Genomic DNA, 18,819 nt, shown 5'->3' with positions numbered 1-18,819 from the left:
TTGTGCTGCAGCATTTCCACAGGGTCTTGTTTGAGAGAAATCATGTGGAGACTGAACTGCACCTCCAAAGTGTTAGGAATGGTCCCTGGAGCCATCCTGTGCTCAGTGAGGCCGTGGTGAGAGGTGATGAATTCCTTTCTATTCATAGGATCTGGCCTAGTTAATCTCAAAGACCATTTCCCTCTTTCCCCCTCCCCTTTCCTCATGAACTGCCCGTGCCCTGAATTCTGTTCCCACTTCTGTGGGTCACACATGGCGACTTGCCCAGGGTGTCCTGGGGAGCCAGCACTGCCAGGGGACCCTGGTGCCACCAGCAGAACAGCTAGGAGCCAGAAACACTGATTTCCTGGTCACTAAGGTGACACAGAGCACAAAGAGCTGTTGTTCTTGTGGTCTAAAAGATTCCCTCTTCCTATCATTCTCACAAGCACAGCTTTGTCCCAGAAAGTTTCCAGGTTTTTGGAGGTGACTGTCTCATTCCCCTGAAATTTCAGAAAAAAAAGGCTCCTGTTTCTTGCCAAGCAGGATGAAACCAGAACAGGAGCTGATCCGAATCCCCCCCAAGCATTATCCCTCTTTATTAATCATAACCAAAATACAGATTATCTTTACTCCTGTTCTCAAACACTGGAAGCTCTGCCCTCCTGTGCCTGGCTGAGGGAGGAGCTGCTTTGCAGGGATATTTGGCAGGGTCAGGAGAGCAGGGAAGGATGTTGAGCTTATCAAATCCTCATCAGCACCTGTTCAACTGCAAATCCCTCTCTGCTGGGGAATGCCTGTGAGGTTGAAGGAGGATTTGGGAAGGGCTGATAAAACTGCAGTGTGGAGGAGGCTCTGGCTGCCCTCACTCTGGATTCTGCTGGATTCTGACAGCACCTCTCACTCCAAACTCCAGCCACGCGTGTCCGAGGTGGAGAAGATGAATCTGAACTCATTTCACTGCTTTCAAACAATTCCTCACTGAGTTTAGAGATCCCCAAAGATGTTTCTGCCCGTGTTGTATTTCATTTTTTTTGTGTCACTAAGCAAGACCTCGTGCCTTTCCCAAACTCTGATTTATCAGCCCATACCGGAGAGGTCTCAGGGTCCGCAGAAGCCTCAGCACACGAAGGACTCCCAGGATTTTGGCTCCTCCTGCTGATGCCATGGACACAATGATGTCAATGATGGATACAAAGACCAGCACTCCATCCAGGACGTTCCAGCTGCTCTGCAGGTACGTGTTCTCCCCAGAGAAAAAGCCAAGAGCTACCACCTGCAGCCAGGAGAAGGGAGACGTTGAAATCTTCACCCAAATTGTAACTCTGGCGTGGTCTGGTCTTTGCCAGAATTTGCTCTGGGCCACGGGATGAAGCTCTAATTACCTTAACCATCATTTCAACCACGAAGATGGCAGTGAAGATGTAATTAGAGACACTGAGGAATATCCTTTCCTGGAAAACACAGAACAACAAAGAGACACGAGTCAGAAACCCAACATTTATCTTGCAGGGTCTGGTCCTGAGGAGATGAAGATCGGGATGGGGGATGGAGGAAGGAAATGCCTCTCACCGTGCTCAGGGGGTCGATGTCTGGTCTCTCCAGAGCTATGGTGATGCAGTTGAGGAAGATGAAGACCAGCACCACGTGGTCAAACATTTTGTGGGCAATGACCTTCTGGCACGTCACTCGGAACCTGGAGAGAGGTGGGAAAAACAGATCCTTCAGAAGTTTGGGTCAGGAACGGGCTCCTCCCCAAAACCCTCCTGCTGATGTGCCACCAGCACCGGCCCAGCTGGTGAGGCAGCATCTCCACAGGCTTCAGCCATGACTATCATTAATTATTAATTATTACTAATGCTGGCTAAACCACTGACAGCAACGGGGTGAACCACACGGTTCTGCCCACACTGAACTGAAAACTTCACCTCAAAATCAGGAACTGGATTCCTAAAGCTCTGAAGGATTTTTCCCAAGGGGAGACTGGCTAGGAAAGCAATATTCCATTACCTCGAACCCCTGCTGGGCTGGAATTTCACTGGAATTTCTTACCTGTTCTGTGGGGAGAACAAGTAGAGGGACCAGTTCTCGTGAGTCTTGCACCACTGGGGTTTGTAGGGCTCCAGGGCTTTGCGGATCCGGTAGCAATAACTCTGGATAAAAAAGAAGGAACACCTTTTCTTCCTCTTTTATTTTCCTGCCTCTTCAACTTTCACAGTGGTTTTGTGGGAGGAGGGGGCAGTTAATGGCTTTTTATTGTGTCTGTAGGCGGTCACAGCCTTTGGGACAGAGCTGTGGTGGCCATTATCACATTTGTCCAAGAAAACAAGGAGGAAAGGGATGGAAAAAGGACAGGATAAAGCAAGACTCCTGGGAAGGGTCATTTTGGAGATACAGAGTTGTGCCAAACACAAAAAGGCCTCAAGCAACCAAAAAACCAAAAAGTGAAGTGGAAAACACCTCTTTTTAGGCCTTCATGACAGCAAACAGCTCCTGTGAGTAAAGCCATTTATCTGTTGTGTCTGCAGCTCATTTTGGAGGGTGACAATCCCAATTGGCCCAAAAATGAGGCATTTTTGGAAAAAAAAGGAAGTTTTACCTCATGGGATTGTCACAGGCCTGTGGCATTCACATTCTCAGAAAAAATTTCTTCACCCAGGATTTTTCTCCTGGGAAGCTGACAAGCCGCAGAGAAAAGGAAAACAATGCTTATCTCATTTGCTTCTCCTGTGTTTTGCTGCTTTGGAATGTGTTAGGAGATTGTTTCACTGGATTCTGGTGTGAGTTTTGACTCATTGGCCAATCAGGGCCAAGCTGTGTGGAGACTCTGGAAAGAGTCACGAGTCTTCATTATTATCTTTTTAGCATTGAGTAAGTATCCTTTCTGTATTCTTTAGTGTAGTATAGTATTCTTTAATATAATATAGTACCTTAAAGTAATAAATTAGAGTCAGATTCATAATTCCTGCCTTTTTCAGGCCATTTCTCTGCAAATACTACACAGGCCTAAAAAGATCTCTTAAAAAAGGGATCTTTCAGGAAGCAAACGCCCATCCCTCAGCTCAGGATAACACATCTCCCTGTTGGATTTCCATCCATCTGCCCTAAAAAGAGCTCTTAAAAAAGGGATCTTTCGGGAAGCCAAGGCCCATCCCTCAGCTCGGGATAACACATTTCCATGTCGGATTTCCATAGTTTAAAAACAAATTACTACTTTATAGCCATGCAACATAAAGGACGTGGGGTGAGCGTAACTTGAGCGCAACAGCCTAAAGCTGAAGAACAAACAGTCCTGCTGCCCTTTGAGCCTGACAGAAGAGGTCTGCAGAAATCCTCCTGAACCCACGAGCCCCCATCTCCCCCGGCACTCACATCCTCCACGTCATCCTCGTAGTCCAGCGCGTCCTCCTTGTGCCCGTCCACCCTGAGGAAGAGCTCGGCGCCGCCGTGGCCCATCTTGCCGTTGCAGCCGCGGAACTCGGCGGGCAGCAGGGCGGCGGGGCCGGGGCCGAGCTGGTGCGCGGAGGGCACGCGCAGCAGCTCGGGCAGCAGCTCCTGGGAGCCGCGGCGATCCGGGGACTCGGCGCGGCAGCGCGGCGGCGAGGGCCGGCCGGGCGTGCCGCACTTGGCGTCGTCCGAGTCGTCGTCCGTGCTGCCCTTGCCCTCTCCGGAGAGCAGCGATTCCCGCTCTCCCGACTGGTTCTTCTTCTTGAGGCTCGGCGCCCGGCCCAGGCTGTTCCAGCTGGAGCGGCGGCTGCCCCAGGTGCTGCTGGTGGCCCAGTTGGCGCAGGGGGAGCTGCGGAGGCTGGACTGGGAGAGAAGGGAGGTGTGGGAATCCGTGAAATCAGAGGGTTTTGGGAAAGCTGCAAAAGGCAGGCCTCGGAGAGGGCACCATTTATCGCAGGCCGGGGGCTGTGTACAAATCACCAACGGGATGGGACTGCTGGGAACGTGCCTTGAGCTGCTTGATTTTCCAGCATCAGCCTCATTACATGGTTGTGGCAATGGGTAGATGCCAGCAGCTCACATCCCAGGCAGCAGACAAAGAGCTTAATGTTACAACTTACCTTAAAAGTTTTTTGACCAATCACACAAAACAAAAGCACATTGACAGTTCCATCCAACCACTACAAGCACACATACCTTTGGTTAAACAATGCTTGCTTATTTCGAATACGATACCTGCTTGTAAGCCTTAAAACACAATGCACAGAGCTCCATTATTAAACTTAGAACATCCTAATATCTTGCTAGATAAACTTTTCTGCAGCTTAGGCAGTTATTCTAGACAAGTGTTAGTTCACAGACCATTGTTCTATTTGTCCTTTCTTTTCTACTTCTTACATAATTTTTCTGCTGATCAATCTCATGGCTGCTGCTTAGCTCTAATCACAGTTCTGCTGTCTCTGAGGCCTGCCTTTTGCAGCTTTCCCAAAACCCTCTGATTTTATGGATTCCCACAGGGAGGGAGGGAGGAGTTGTTTGCCCGCCAAAAGACTGGGGAGTTTTGCCCAGATTGGTGAAAGTCACGGCCTCCCCTTCCTGCCTAGTGGTTTAGGTTGTTGATTTGAGGTTTCTTGGTTATTAATGTGGTGGGTTTACCTGCTTCCAAAGCAAAAGAAAAAGAGGGACGTTCCCAACATCTGTACGTTTTTACATGTGTGTTCATAAAGGAGTGTCAGCTTTCCCAGTAGTTTAACAGATTGTTAATTCTCAAAGCTAATTACTGATAAGTTTTTTTGTCAAACACAAAAGAAACTGCTAGCAGCTTCTGTTAAAACATCACTTCCCTGGTGCAAAACCAACACAGCACCATTCTGATTCCAGCCTTGAGATGGGAGCACCCAGCCAAGGCCACACTGAAGGTGGTCCTGGACCACACCTGGAGCACAGCCTCCAACCCTCTGTCCTGGTGACTCCCTGGCAACACCAACTCTCCATAAAAATGAACCCAAAGACATCAATAAGTGGCATTTTGCTGAACTTTGCTCACTTTCTGGTAGTTTCAGCTCACAACTTCCCTGCCTTCCAAAGGGAACATGAGTCACCCAAGTGCCTGGTGGGAATTGTGCCCCTGTTTCCATTACTTTCCTCCCATTTGCCATGTGAGGAAGTGGAGTGAATGTTCCTCCTCCACAAATTTCAATGCGTGCCTCCACACTTGGGCAGGTACAGGCAATTCCCAGGGTGAGAGAGCTTAAGGTCAGTGCAGAAAAGCCAGGGGGAAAACTCCTCTTCCCTCCACGGCTTCCTCCCAGCACAAACCAAGGCAAGCTGCCTTCCTCCTCCTCCTCCTCCTCCTCAGTGCAGCCCTGCCTGCTTGCCCTGCCTCTGGCTGGTGGCAGCGCTGCGCTCCCCGAGAAGGGATTGGAAGGATGAAGATCCCTGTCCAGCAGCTCGCACTGCCATGAAAGCCCAAGGCAAACAGCAGTCAGCTCTGTTTGCTTTTCAAAGGCATTAGGTTGACTAAGCAGCTTAGCAAGGGGGATGGTGGCTGTGCCTGGGCGTGAGGTGCCTTCACGGTCTGCTGCCTTGATTTGAACATGATCTCGCAGCTCTGGAGAACAGGAGTGGGACGGATAAACAGCAGCAGAAATCCACTCTGCCTGCTGCCTCTGCTCCCTGTGCGCCCAGAGCTGCCCTCCCACCCCCCTGCTGCAGGCATGGCTGCCAGAGCAGCAGCTCAGCCTGATCCTGGCATGGGGTGAATGTCACAACCTCTGTGGGAACCCAGTGCCTTCCATAGGAATCGTGGAATTATGGAATGGCTTGGCTTGGAAGGGACCTTGAAGATCACCTCATCCCATCTCCTCCCTCCAAACCCGCTCATCCCTCGTTCCCTCGATTTCCCCTTCAATAGGGCTGTGGGACTGTCACCAGAGCTCAAGGGAAAATGCTTCATTCCCCTGACACAGTGTACATTCAAGATACAGCCCCAAAACACCAGGGGGGCTGCAGGTCTCATCCTCACAGAACACCTGGCAGCTTCTCCAAGACTGGTGTGGTTGGAAAAGATTCCTGCTCCTCCTCTGAGGGGTAGCTGGACTCGTTCAGGTTATGGCTCTCTGGTGAGATGGTTTGGCAAGGGCTTCCAGGGATCCTGGTACATCCCCGTTTTCCCTTTCCACGGATTCACTGTCCCTGGCTGTTCTGCTGTCCCTACCTGCCCCAGCACTGCACACCCCAGCTCTGTTCTCCTCCTGCCTTTCTACTCATTTCCCCCCTCCACCACCCTCCTTTTCCTTTTCCAGCAACGCCTGTCCCCAGCGTCCCACATGACCCTAAACTGAGCTCAGCTGGTGCTGATAACACCAAACTTATGGGATCAACCCCTGTCAGGGCCATTCCCTCGATCCTTGTGTGTCCCTTCAACCCCAGAACACCCCACCAAGACCCCACGGCACCCTGTGTCACTTGCTGGCCACAAGAACCCAGGACTAGGACCAAGGACTGGGAACCCAGGACCTACCAGGGACTTCTGGTCGTAGCCCGTGGGGTCCAGCGAGGCGTTGCTGCCTCTCCTCGAGTCGCCCAGGGCGTGCAGGGAGTCCAGGTGTGGGGAGCACTTTGGGGTGGGCATCGGGGTGGCGGCCGTGCGCAGGATGATGGGCGGGGGCATGGCCCCCCTGCCCTCCAGGTGCCCGTTGGGGGTGACAGCCAGCGAGTACATCTTCATCTCTGCAGGGAAGGGGACAGGGTGGCACAGTCATGTTTTCTGGAAAAATCCCCCTTGCCCAGGATGCTTCTCCTGGGAAGCTGAGAAGCCTCAGAGAAAAAGGAAAACAATATTATCTGATTCGTTTCTCCTGTGTTTTGCTGCTCTGGAGTGTGTTTGGAGCTTGTTTACCCACAGGTGGTTGGTTCAATGGTTTCATGGGAATTGTTCTGACTTATTGCCCAATCAGGGTGAAGCTGTGTCAGGACTCTGGAAAGAGTCACGAGTTTTCATTATTACCTTGTTAGCCTTCTCTCTGTATCCTTTCTGTATTCTTTAGTGTAGCATTCTTTAATATAATAGTGATCATAAAATTATAAATCAGCCTTCTGAGAACACGAAGTCAGATTCATCATTCCTTCCTGCCATGGGGCACCCCACAAATACAATAACAGAGGACACCACACGAGGGGACACTGCTCCTGGGGGCCTCCAGGAACTCTGCTAGGCAGAGCTGTGGGCAGTGAGATTCCCCCAAGGTGTTGAAAGGCACTGGGTGAACGCCACGACCTCTTAAGGGGCCTTTGGGAACTCAGTGTCCTCCAAAGGAATTGTGGAATTATGGAATGGCTTGGCTTGGAAGGGACCTCTGCTTCCCCATTCCTCAGCTGAATTCCATCTGCTCCCCACAGCATCTCATGTTTCAGCATCTCCTTGGCTGAAACAAATCCTGGTTTAGAAGCATTTGGAGGGATCCTCACAGAGCCCAAGCTGGGAATCAAAGGAAGCAGGATCTGAGGAGGCTCCTGTTTGCCATCATTCACTGTTCAAATGTGTGATCCCTTTTTGTCACCCCTCTGGCTGCAAAGTGAAGGCTGTCACCTCCAATTCCATGTTTTTGGTACACCAGAGCAGTGTGGGCCTCCCCTCAAATCGACTGCCAGACCCTCCTGGAACACAAATGAGCAGCAACATTTTCCATCCATCAAACCTCACCCAAATGCATTTTGTGTGGGAAACCAAAAGGAACAGATGAGAACTTGATTGATTGGAAAAGCTGCCGAGAAGTGGGGTGAGAACATTGCTGTCAGCGAAGCACTCTGTGCTAATGGTGCAGGAGGAGGGAGGAGACACAGCTAAAAATTCTTGGGGAACGTTTAAATTAGAAAAACATCTGTCTAAAGGAAATATCAGCGCTCATTTAGCCTCCCCTACACTTTGCAGAGCTGCTCTGGTGACTTTGCAGTCAGATTAATTGCTAAATTAACTGGATCCTTCCATTGTGGAAGCAGAGCTGTAGCTCCCAGATTCCCAGGAAAATGCAGACACAAAGCCCCACCTGTTGCTCTGAGGTCTTTCAGCTTCTCAAACTCGTCCTCGAAGTTGGCAGATGTCTTGTCCTCATCTGTGTCTGACCTGTTGGCATCTCCCTACAGAGAGGAGGAGGGTAATTAACAGACCCAGTTCATTAGGATTCCTCAGCAGCTCAGAGCTACCTCTGCTCCCCGTGGGTGGTTTATGCCAAATTCCCTCTGAGACCGCCCTGGGAATGATCCCAGGCAAGTCCCTCTCCCTTGTTTTCACTCATTTGGACAGAAAGGACCATGCTGTGGTTGTCACCATGTCCCTGCCGTGTCTCTGTGCTTCCTACACTGCTCCAGGAACAGCAAATCCCAGGGGAAAACATCCCAGAGCAGCTGGAATTGCAGGAACGACTGAAAAACCTGGCATGGTGGGGCTCCTTGTTTGCTCTCTCCATGATCCCTGCTGAAAGCACTTAGGGTTTGATGTCAAAGGGTGTCAGAGGGTTTTAATTCTCTGTTTGACAGCACTTTCAAATTGACTGAGATCTGGAAAGGCTGATTTGCTTTCTCCGTGCCGGCTGGGATTGTTTTGGGAAATCTCTTGGCAACCCGAGGCAGAGGGCACGAGGCCAGTTTGCCTGGCAGCCCTGCAGCAGCTCAGGACAGGGAACAGCCACCCTCACCCTGCCTTTCCTCCTGGGAGCCCGGCTCGTTTTCCCTCTTGCACAGATCTGCTACCAGAGATGATCAGCCTGGGACAGAGGAGCCATCCCCAGGCTCTCCTTGCTCAGGGAGGGATTCCAGCAGAATGCCAGCAGGACTCTGGCTGGACTCCTCAGCACTGCAGAAATCTGTGCAAACCCACAGCAAAGGGCTGGCTGAAAGGGCTGATCCCAGAGGAAGGAGCACAGTTCCCTGCCTGGTGCCTGGACAAGCCCCCCCAGTTTCCAGAGGCACGGTGCTGAAGTGGCAATGAGCTTCACTTTGCTGTGATTTATTGCCAAGAGCTGCAGCCAGGATGACTGAACGGCTCGAGCTCCCTGATTCATCTTTGTTTCACAGCAGAAACACCAGTGCAGAGTGGATGAAAGATCTGCACAGTTTTGGAAGGTTTGCCTGCTCTCCCAGAGCAGCTCTGGGGGGGATTTCAAAACGACATGGGAATGGTGTAAACACAAATATGCAATTATGGCCCTGTTTGAAGTCTGGCTACTTGTACTAAACACAAATGTACTAAAAATGGGTTTGTGGCCATTTAAGTCTCTTCTCTTCTAGGAAAACTCCTGGCAGACTTGCTCCAGAGGCAGATCAGGAGCTGGGATCAGGCTGAGAGCATGTGCTGTAATTCACAGGACAATTTTAGTGCCCTTGCTGAAGTCCTGCTGATGGTTCTGAGTTGAGAGCGGCTCTCAGCTGTCCCAGGAGTCTCTCTCCAGATAAATAAAAGAAACACCTGAGCAAATGGAGGAGAAATTCCCCTCAGTGACTCCTGTGACTGCTCAGAACAGCCCCTGTCCGAGGCAAAGTCAAAGAGGTCAAACCAAGAATTCCCAGCGTAGCAGCAGAGCCAGGGATGACAAAAGCAAACCCAACTCCAAAAGAATTTGTCTTTGGTTTGCAACCAGAGCAGCCTGGTTTGGTGGAAGGTTCCCTGCCCGTGGCAGGGGGTTGGAACAAGAACTTTAAAGTCCCTTCCAAACCAAAGCATTCCAGGATTCCACGATTTCCCAGTGCAAGGCTTGAGAGGAGCCCTGGCAGCTGAGAAGGGTTTTGTGTAATGCCTCTCCCTGAGACAAGTGACAAGCCCACAGGCCTGATGTCAGGATTGATAATAAATGGGAGTGGAGAGCAAAATGTGCCCTGCAAATGCCATGCCTGTGGTTGCTGGCCCTTGGGGTGAATAATCCGGGCTGGGAAAAGCAGAGCTTGCACACATTTAAATCATGGTCTGTAACAGCTCTGAAAGGAGCCATTAGGGCTGAGCAGGGAAACCACAACTTGTCTGGAGGAGCAATCAGGCACTCAGAGAGCTCTGGCTTCACATCAGCACCAGGTTCAACCTCCCAGAGGGCAGAGGAGGAACGGGAGCTGCTCCCTGCAAAGATCCCTGAGAGGAGAAAACTTCCTCCCACCTCAAAGCATCATCCTAAAGATCTGAGAATGTAATGTCAGGAACCTGGGAACAGCTTTTGAGCAGCTGTGCTCCTGGCTTTAAATATTCCAGAAGGGACAGAGTCCCAAGGAAAGGACAGGGCTCATCCTGCCTGCTCCTCAGGGCTGGAGCTGGCTGGAACATGTGGAATCACAGGACAGAGCCACGGACAGCACGGCCCCATGGGGGGAAAGTCCTGAGAGCCCTGAGCTCCCTTCAGGACAGGGCAACCAGCCCTGATCAAGGGAAGCCAGAGGATTTAATCTGCTTGGGTTTTAGTAAAAGTTTTGAATGTATTGAAAGCCTGAGTCCCACCACACAGAAACACAAACCATGGGATAGATGGGAGATTTGGTGAGTAAATTAATGTTAAATGATTTCTTCTAAACCACACAGCAGGTTGTGTAGGAGATCAGAGTTCTGGTCCCCCAATTCTCATTCCACATCCAGTTTGGCTTCAACTGCAAAGATTGATCCAGAAGAGCTTCACATGCCCACCACAGATCTTCTGCATCCCTTAAATTCAAATTTAGGGATGTAAAGATTGATCCAGAAGAGCTTCAGGTGCCCGGCACAGCTCACCTGCTCCCCTTAAATTGAAATTTAAATGTAGGGCTGCCTGCCTGGGTAGATGTTTCCCTGATGGATCATCCCCACACGTGTGTGTCAGGTCTCTCCCCCTCCCTCAGCCTGGATGTCTCACCTCTGCCTGGAATCCTTCCACCAGGATGGCCACCAGGAGGTTGAAGAGCACGTAGTTGCCGAAGGTCATCAGGGCCACGAAGTAGAGGGCAGCCCAGGAGGAGGTGGAGGCCATCCCGTTGTAGAGCACCACGTTCCAGTCCTCCTGGGTGAGGATCTGCAGGGAAAGGGCAGGGGAACAGCCTCAGCTCCTCTGTGTGCTGAATCCTGCCATTTTCCCTCTCCTCCTGACCTTTCTACTGGCAGCTCTCATGAGATGAGGCAGCAGGAATTGCCTTTGTTCAGCTCTCTGCGTCTGATGTCAGATCACGTTGTAGGAATTTGCCTTTATTTAGATCTTTGCACCTCTGCTGGCCGAGCCTGCCCTCCCTGCAGGAACTGCCCTGCCCACAGAGGACAGTTTAGGTCCAAGATATCCCAAGGTGAAGGATGCACTGTCCTAATCCCATTATTTCCTGGAGGTGTTGCCTCCTTTGATAACCATCAGAAGATAACAGACCTGAGGCCTCTGATCTTGTCTCCTTTCAGGCTGCTCTTTACAAGGCAGCTGGAGCTGGAGGAAAGGGTAAGGGACAGGATATTTAATGAGATAAATGACATTGGGTGGCTCCAGAACCTCAGGGAAGTTGCTTCCTTTAGGTAAAAACATTGGGGGAAAAAAATCCCCATCACTGCAAAGCTTTGCTCTGAGGATTCTTCCTCAGGGATTTTCACTCCCTCTCCAGCTTCAAAAATCCTGGAGCCTTAGAAAAATGGATGACAGGCTCATGTTCCACATTAATTCTTGCAATGAGAACGGCCTCAAACCCCCTGAACCAAGGTGGCTTTGGGGACAGGAGTGCTGCACTGAGTCATGCTGCTCAATAACCTTCCTGGGACACAGGACTGAGCCTTTGTGCTCTGTGCCAGCTGCATTTCCCAAGGGATTGGGAGGAGAAATGCAGCAATCCCTGTGTTGGGAAGGGAAAAATGGGAAGCTGGGGCTGATTTGTCCTTGTTCCTTTGTGAGAATTTATATCCACAGGGAAGGCTCTGGCCTGGTTTCCACCTTGAGTGATGCTACTCTGCTTTTAGAAACTTCATTTACACTTGTTGCACTCAGATTCTAAAGCCTGAGCTTTGAAACACGAAAGTCTAATTTTTATATTTAAAATATCCTTGAAACAGCAGCTGATTCCTCTGTTGTGAAACCTGCCAGGAATTGCAGGCACAAACCAGGCTGCAGAGGAAACACAACTTTTTATATCAAGGCTTCCCCAGCACCTCCAGCTCTGATTTGGGAGGGGATTTGTCACCCCCAGTTACACAGAATTGTTTGCAAAAGGCAGTGAAGGGGACAGAGATCTGCAGAGTAGGAGCAGGATGGGCAGCAAAAAGGAAAATAAGAGGGGATGCCCTCCTTTTACTGACAAGAGATATGTACAGTGTTGATTTTGAGTAGATTTCTTCTCCATCAGGGCTTTTAGACCAATCTCTGCCCTAATAACTCTTCACTCCAAATTTGACACCTCCTGGAAGAGTTTCCTGGAATAAAAACTCCTCGTGTTCCCCCTTAAAACATCCCTGGGGACGCAGAGCTTACCTGGAACACGGTCACAATGGCCCAAAGCAAGGAATCAAAATTCTTCCTGTCTGGAACCGTGTCTCCCGTGTCGGTTTTCAGGCTGAACTTGCACCCAAAGAGATGCATGCCAAGGATGCTGGAGTGGGGAAAGAGGCAGATGGAAGAAACACCTGGGTGAAATGTGCTTGCAGGGAGGATTGCAGGGGTTTTATGGATGCTTTTCCACTCCCAGTGGTTTTTTTTGACCCCACAATTCGGTTTTCCTGCCTCACATTTCATTCCAGTTGTCTGCACTGAAGGAAAATCCAGGATTTCCTTTGTCTGGAAAAATTACAAACCATGTTGCCAACTCCCTGCTTTCCAAGCAAAGGATTCTGAGGGGCAAACAGACAGAAATCTTGGAATCTGTACAACTTCCACCCCAAATCTAACACTGGTATGGTCCAGTCAGTGACAGGCATAGCTCACGAGCCTCTGAGGGGCAGTGACTGCCTGTTTGTGTCCTTCATTCACCTCTGGAATGATGGCATTCCATAAAAAACAGGGCAGAAAGGGGTAAGTACCCCACTGTGAGCACTCCCCCTGATGCCTCAGGTTTTGGCTTTTCTATTTTCACATTCTGTGCTACTTTAGTGTCTGGGTCTGGGCTTCACATTAGGGCATGGTGAGCTCTCTGCACAGAGCAGGGAGACAAAACAATTCCTGCTCCAGCTGGGACCAAGGACAAATGATCCAAATCTCAGCCCAAGAGCAGAAGCAATGTGGACTGAGGAGAGAAAAACAAGGATGGGACTTCATAAGCTAAAGTTGTAATTGGACAATTAACTCCAGTATGGAGCAAAACTTATAAAAGTGAGAGAACCCATGACTGGGCATGCATTTTGTGATTATTTTGGTTCATCTTGGGTGTAATCCTGGCCAGGCCCAAGGTGTACCCATCGAGGCCTTTTAATAAATCCCTCCTTTACTCTTTAGCTCTGTCCAGCCTCTGTTCTGTTCTTTAGTTCCTCCAGCCTCTGTTCTAGCCCAGCCTTCCCGAGGCATCCCCCCCACACCGGCGGCACATCCCCATCCCCAAAGCGGAACAACGCCTCGAGGAAGAGCTGAAACACCCGAAGAAATACCAAGAAATACCTGAAGATGAAGATGAAGAGCATGAGCAGCATGCAGAAGGTGGCCACGTTGTCCATGGTCTTCATGAGCACCACGAGCTGGCGGCGCAGGGCGGGCATGAAGCGCACCAGCTTCAGCACGCGGAGCAGCCGGAACGTCCTGAGCACGGACAGGCCCCCGTCCGACTGCCCAATGATCTCCCAGACACTGCAGGGACACGGGGACACTGCTAGCACCAGCAGCTCTGCTCCCTGGCAGCTGATCCCCGCAGAGATCTCCCCTTTTCCTGCTCCTTTCCTGCTCCTGGAAGCAGCTTTGCTCCCCAGCGGTGCTGTCGCGCCTCTGGTGGCACGGCTCGTCTGCTTTACGGCTGGTTTTGGGGTCAGTTCCCCAAAATTTCTCCTTAATTCCCTTTTTCTTCCTGAGGTTCTTCATGTCTGCACCACTACAATAATGTGGATCACAATTGTCCCAGGAATATCCATTCCTATGATATAGGACTATCAGCCCAGCTCTATTCATTAAAACAAAATCCAGCATCTCTCAAGAGAATTAGGGAAACAAAAACCCACTTCAAGTCAGTAGGATCAATAGTTTTTATGTCTCTTGAGGTATTTATCTCCCTTTAGAACATCCAGAGGGATTTTTGGGGGGTTGGGTTGTTCAGACCACAGAATGACCTTTGTTCAGAACCTTGACTTGTCCTCACTTTGAACATTGTCTGGATCACAGTGTTGTGCCAAGGCCACTCTCCTGCTTTACATCTCCGTCTCCCTGGAATTCTTTGCCCCAGATTACTGATTGAGGGGTGATCAGGAAGGATCCCAGCACTGGGGTGTGGCTGGGACAGTGTCCCCTGGGGAGCACAGCAGAGCAGGGGCCTCCCTTGCCCTCCTGCTTGCCCAATTCCAGCCCAGCTGGGGCCATGTGGGAGAGGGAGGGCACTGCTGGGGCATGGACACTCCCAGCACCCCTTTCCCAGGACCAGCCACGCTGCACTTGAGTGGAAAATCCACCCCAGTGCCAGATGTGTGGCATAAATAGATTTTCCTCTCCATCTGCCAGGTTGATTTACTTTGGACAGCCCTCCTAAGGACAGGAATCCAAAAGTCCAGCACAATTACAGCACATCCCAACCCTGGATTAGCACATGGAATCACAGAAGCACCAGGTTGGAAGAGGCTTTGGAGACCATCAAGTCCAACCCAGCCCTAACACTCCTCACCAACCAAACCATGGCACTGAGTGCCACATCCAATCCTTTTATAAACACATCCAGGGGTGGTGACTCCACCACCTCCCCGGACAGACAGCTCCAGTGCCCAACCACTCTTTCAGTAAAAAACCTTTCCTAACACCCAACCTGAATTTCCCTTGCCACCCCTGATCCCCAGCCCAGCAGAAAAACCACAGTGAGGGAAGGACCTGATGACCACGATGATCCCATCAAAGATGTTGTAGGGGTTCTTGATGTAGCCAAAGATGCCAAAGGCCAGGAGCTTCAGGAGCATCTCCAGGGCAAACATGCTGGTGAAGACGATGTTGCTGATCTCCAGGGCGTTGGTCAGCTCGTCTGGCTGCAGGCAGAAAAGCAACGTGGTCAGAGAAAATGGGAAATGTCCCTCCTGCTGGGATTTGTGCTCCTTCTGGAAAGCCATGGAGGGAAAGAAATGTCTGAGGGAGCAGCAGATAAACCTGCTGGAGTTCCCTGTGAGTTTTACCGGGATCACAGGATCCCAGCCCAGCTCTGGAGCAGCTGGAGAACAATTGTGCCCAATCCAAAATAATTCAAGCTAAGCAAAGGAGAGGGTTTGTTCACTGTTCCAAGCTAGAATTATCCAGGTGGGAATCTGCCTGGATTCACATGGATCACTGCACTGACTCCAGCAGAACTTTATGGGTGCTGCTATATAGGAATATAGGATATTCCTACATGTGATATAGGAATATCAGCTCTATTCATTAAAACAAAGCCCTTTTCTTCCAGACATCTCCTAAGAGCATTTGGAAACCTAAAGTCAGTGGGATCAATAGTTTTACGTTTTTTGAGGTACTTACCTCCCTTTGGGAATTGCCCCCAAAACCCCCAAATGGCATTTCCTAAAACCAGCAGATTTTAAGTGCCAGCAGCGTGGCCCTGAGTGCCAGGGCTGCATTCAGGATCCCTGAGTTTCTCTGGGTGTCCAAGATTTTAATGGAGCTGAAAGCCAAGATTTTTCCATGCCCCTCTTCTATCCCAGCACTACGTTCCCTCGGGCTTCCCGACATTCCATTCCTTTCCTGGGAAGTGCAGCAAAGCCTGCCCAGCACCCAGGCTCCCAGAAAAATGGGAAAAGGTGGGATTGATCTGCTCCCTCCCTGGAGCTGCTCCTTCCAACAGCACCTGGCTCTGCAATGAGCATTTCTAGTTCCAGGCCTGCTCCTTTGTGAGACAAAATGAGCCTTTTTCATTTCCTTTTCCTCAGTGTAATAACATTGTCTGGGAAAAAGTGTGATTTTCATATCTGACTCATCTCCTGGGCTGATAATAATTTCCTTTATTCCCCATCCCTCGTTAGGGGGGTAAAAATCGGCTGGTTTGGGGGATGTTGTTGCACTACTTGAGGCTCTGTAACACATCCACACTCAGCAAATCCAAGCCTTGGCAGTGGAAGGAGAGGGTGAAAGAGTTAACTGGGATTTGGGAAGAGCCCACACATCCCCTCCAGCCCGTGGGCTGCTAATGAGCCATCATTCACTGCTAAATTACTCCCTGCAATCGTCTGTCTGCCGCTCAACCATTTATCCAGGGGAAGAGCACTCAGAGCTCCAGGTTCTAATCCATAAACTCGGATTGCCATGGGATACCGGGGAAGGGCTGGGAAATTTGCTGTTCTCTCCCTGAGCAGCAGGGCCGGTTCCCTCACATCAGGCAGAGCTCATCCATCCTATTCCTTTCCCTCACAATGCCAAAACTAGCTGGTGTCATGGTTTGGAATTAAAAAATGGAACATTAAATCAAAATTTAAAAAATCTAAAATTAGCGAACCAAAACCACTACACAAAATTAGTATTTCCACCCAGTTTCGAACTGAAACCACCACACCTGGGAGAGCAAAAAAACCCAACCCTCATCAGAGGCTCAGGGCTGCTCTGGGATGGAATTTAACCAGCTCTCCACAGAGACTGATCCTAAAATAGCCCTGCAGGCTCCCAGGCTGTCCTGCTCCAAGCCACAGTGGGGACAGGACACGGCGCTGGCACCGTCCCCGAGCTCTCTGTCAGGACCTGGCACGTTCAGGGTCCCCCCAGGCAGGGCTGGAGAGGGAATTCTTGACAAGGAGCAAAATAACTCATTAAAGTCTGGTGTCCCTGCAGGCACAGCTCTGGAACGGGGTGTGGGTGGCAGGCTGAGGCTGGGGAATGAATGACAATTGTCAGCAAGGAATCACACAGAATCCCAGGATCTCTGAGGTGGGAAAGGACCCCCAGGACCGTCCAGTCCAGGCTGGGCCTGATCCTCACCTTGTCCCCAGCCCAGAGCACTGAGTGTCACCTCCAGGAATTCCTTGGACACCTCCAGGGATGGGCACTCCAAACCTCCCTGGGCAGTTCCAGTGCCTGACCAGCCTTTCCATGCAGAAATTCCTCCTGATGTCCATCCTGAGCTCCCCTGGCACAGCTTGAGGCCATTTCCTCTCATCCTGCTCCTGATTGTCTGGGAGAAGAAGCCACCACCATTCTTGACAGGAATCTGCAGCTTGCTGGGGTTGTTCTGTTTTCCCTGCTGTTCCCCAGCACTTTTTTCCTGGGAAACATGGAAAACTTTCCCACTGCTGTGCCCAGAACCTCGTCCTCTCCCACGGAGCAGCAGCCTCATGCACTGAAGGCATAGTGTGGGGTTCTCCAAATTCCCCTTGCTGCTGCCAAGAGTTACAATTTTATCATGAAAATTGGGCTTTCTGGTGGTCACTTCAAAGTCCCCAGTCCTGGAATGATGTGGATATAGAAGCACAGAATGGCTAAGGTTGGAAAATACCTCAAAGATCGTCAAGTGCATCGTGATAAGAAAATCTCAGAGTCATCACCAAAAGAGTCAGTGTCGAGTCTGAAAAGCTGAACAATCTAAACACCCTAAAGCACATAAAAGGAATTTGTGCATTGTTACTCTCTAAAATCCCAAGTTTCCTTAGGCAAACCCAAGACTCTCCTGTGGAGCACTAAGCCAATCCTGAATTTATTTCCCAATTTCCTTTGACAATTTGTGCCCTTTTTGCTTTGTCTCCAGCACCGTGAATTTTGTTTCCTATTGAAGTCTGGGAGAAAATCTGCAGTGATCTGTCAGGGAGGGGAGAGAGGCCACGAGGGACAGGGACAGGAGAGGACAAGGAGGTGGCCTGGAATGTCAGCAGCTGTGCCCAGGAGCTGATCCAGCAGATTGGAGCACGGCAGGACGCCTGGGAAAGGTTGACAGACGGCTGACACTGCAAAATCTCACCTCAGGGATCTTCATTATCCTTTTGGGATGGTGTTTGGAGGCAGGCAGCACTGATGTGATGACAGGGCCAGCTGTGAGCAGGGATGTTGGAGCGGGATCCTGCCGGGACACCGGGCAGGACCCGCCGGGCACCGACAAGGACGGATGGCCCTGAACGGCGGCCAAGCTCTGCTGGGAGCTTGGGGATTGTTGGAGAGGATGCTGAGGAGCAGATGAGCCAAGCATCCACAGCCTTCCAGTGTAATTATCTTCCCCTGACACCAACGGGAGCCTGGGAAACGGGGATATTTTTATGCCTTCTGAAATGGTTTATTGCTCGCAGCGCAAATTTCCCGCTCGCTGACGAGCACAGATCAACGAGGAGGGTCAAGGAAGGGACACTCAAGATGGATTTGGCCAGTCCCCTGCAGTCAGCCACTAGGAGCCACTGTTGATTTTGTCCGAATTAAAGCCAGTCCCAGAGCAGGAATTTTTCCAGGAGTCTTTTTCTCCGGGTGAAACAAATCGTTGATTTGCTGCAACCAAAGCTTTTCATGGCGAGGATTATTTTCATCCAGCTTTCTGGCTGGGAGAAAACGAAATTGCAACAACACTTTCAAATTGCTGCAATGTCTTGTTTTGACCTGCTCAGGGCTGGAAACTTCAGGCTTTTGGCTCAAGCAGTGGCTCTGTCATGAGATGCAGCTCGGGTTGGGATGTGTAACAAAGCTTGGCAGCAAAATGAGGCACTTCCAGGAGAGTTGGTCTAAAGTGGAGGTTTTTGCTTTTTGCCAATTTTTTTTCGAAGCCTCAACAACTCTGGCAGGGAAAATACCTGCCCTCCATCGGGCTCCAAGCTGCAGAATGAAAAAATTCCTTTTCCAAACAGAAAGA

The 18,819-nt window shown here is 50.5% G+C and overlaps 1 protein-coding gene across 1 annotated transcript in view; it reads right to left on the bottom strand.

Annotated features, from left to right (window-relative positions):
- The window catches only part of CACNA1H (calcium voltage-gated channel subunit alpha1 H), a gene marked incomplete at its 3' end in the record, with an annotated part of 149,392 nt that overhangs the window by 34,569 nt on the left and 96,004 nt on the right, over window positions 1–18,819 (bottom strand). Inside the window, exons 11-21 of the mRNA XM_084216540.1 lie at window positions 14,895–15,046; window positions 13,491–13,676; window positions 12,375–12,492; window positions 10,794–10,949; window positions 7,974–8,064; window positions 6,449–6,657; window positions 3,352–3,789; window positions 2,032–2,132; window positions 1,552–1,675; window positions 1,365–1,433; window positions 1,071–1,255 (exon numbers count right to left, since the gene is read on the bottom strand). Of these exons, the coding sequence (XP_084072666.1) occupies window positions 1,071–1,255; window positions 1,365–1,433; window positions 1,552–1,675; window positions 2,032–2,132; window positions 3,352–3,789; window positions 6,449–6,657; window positions 7,974–8,064; window positions 10,794–10,949; window positions 12,375–12,492; window positions 13,491–13,676; window positions 14,895–15,046 (1,829 nt within the window). The remainder of the gene's footprint in view (window positions 1–1,070; window positions 1,256–1,364; window positions 1,434–1,551; window positions 1,676–2,031; window positions 2,133–3,351; window positions 3,790–6,448; window positions 6,658–7,973; window positions 8,065–10,793; window positions 10,950–12,374; window positions 12,493–13,490; window positions 13,677–14,894; window positions 15,047–18,819) is intronic.

The sequence above is a fragment of the Fringilla coelebs genome, assembly GCF_963513975.1.
Source record: "Fringilla coelebs genome assembly, chromosome: 16".
Taxonomy (NCBI): domain Eukaryota; kingdom Metazoa; phylum Chordata; class Aves; order Passeriformes; family Fringillidae; genus Fringilla; species Fringilla coelebs.
Note: the sequence above shows the minus strand (reverse complement) of the source record. Positions and strands in the feature narration are given on the sequence as shown.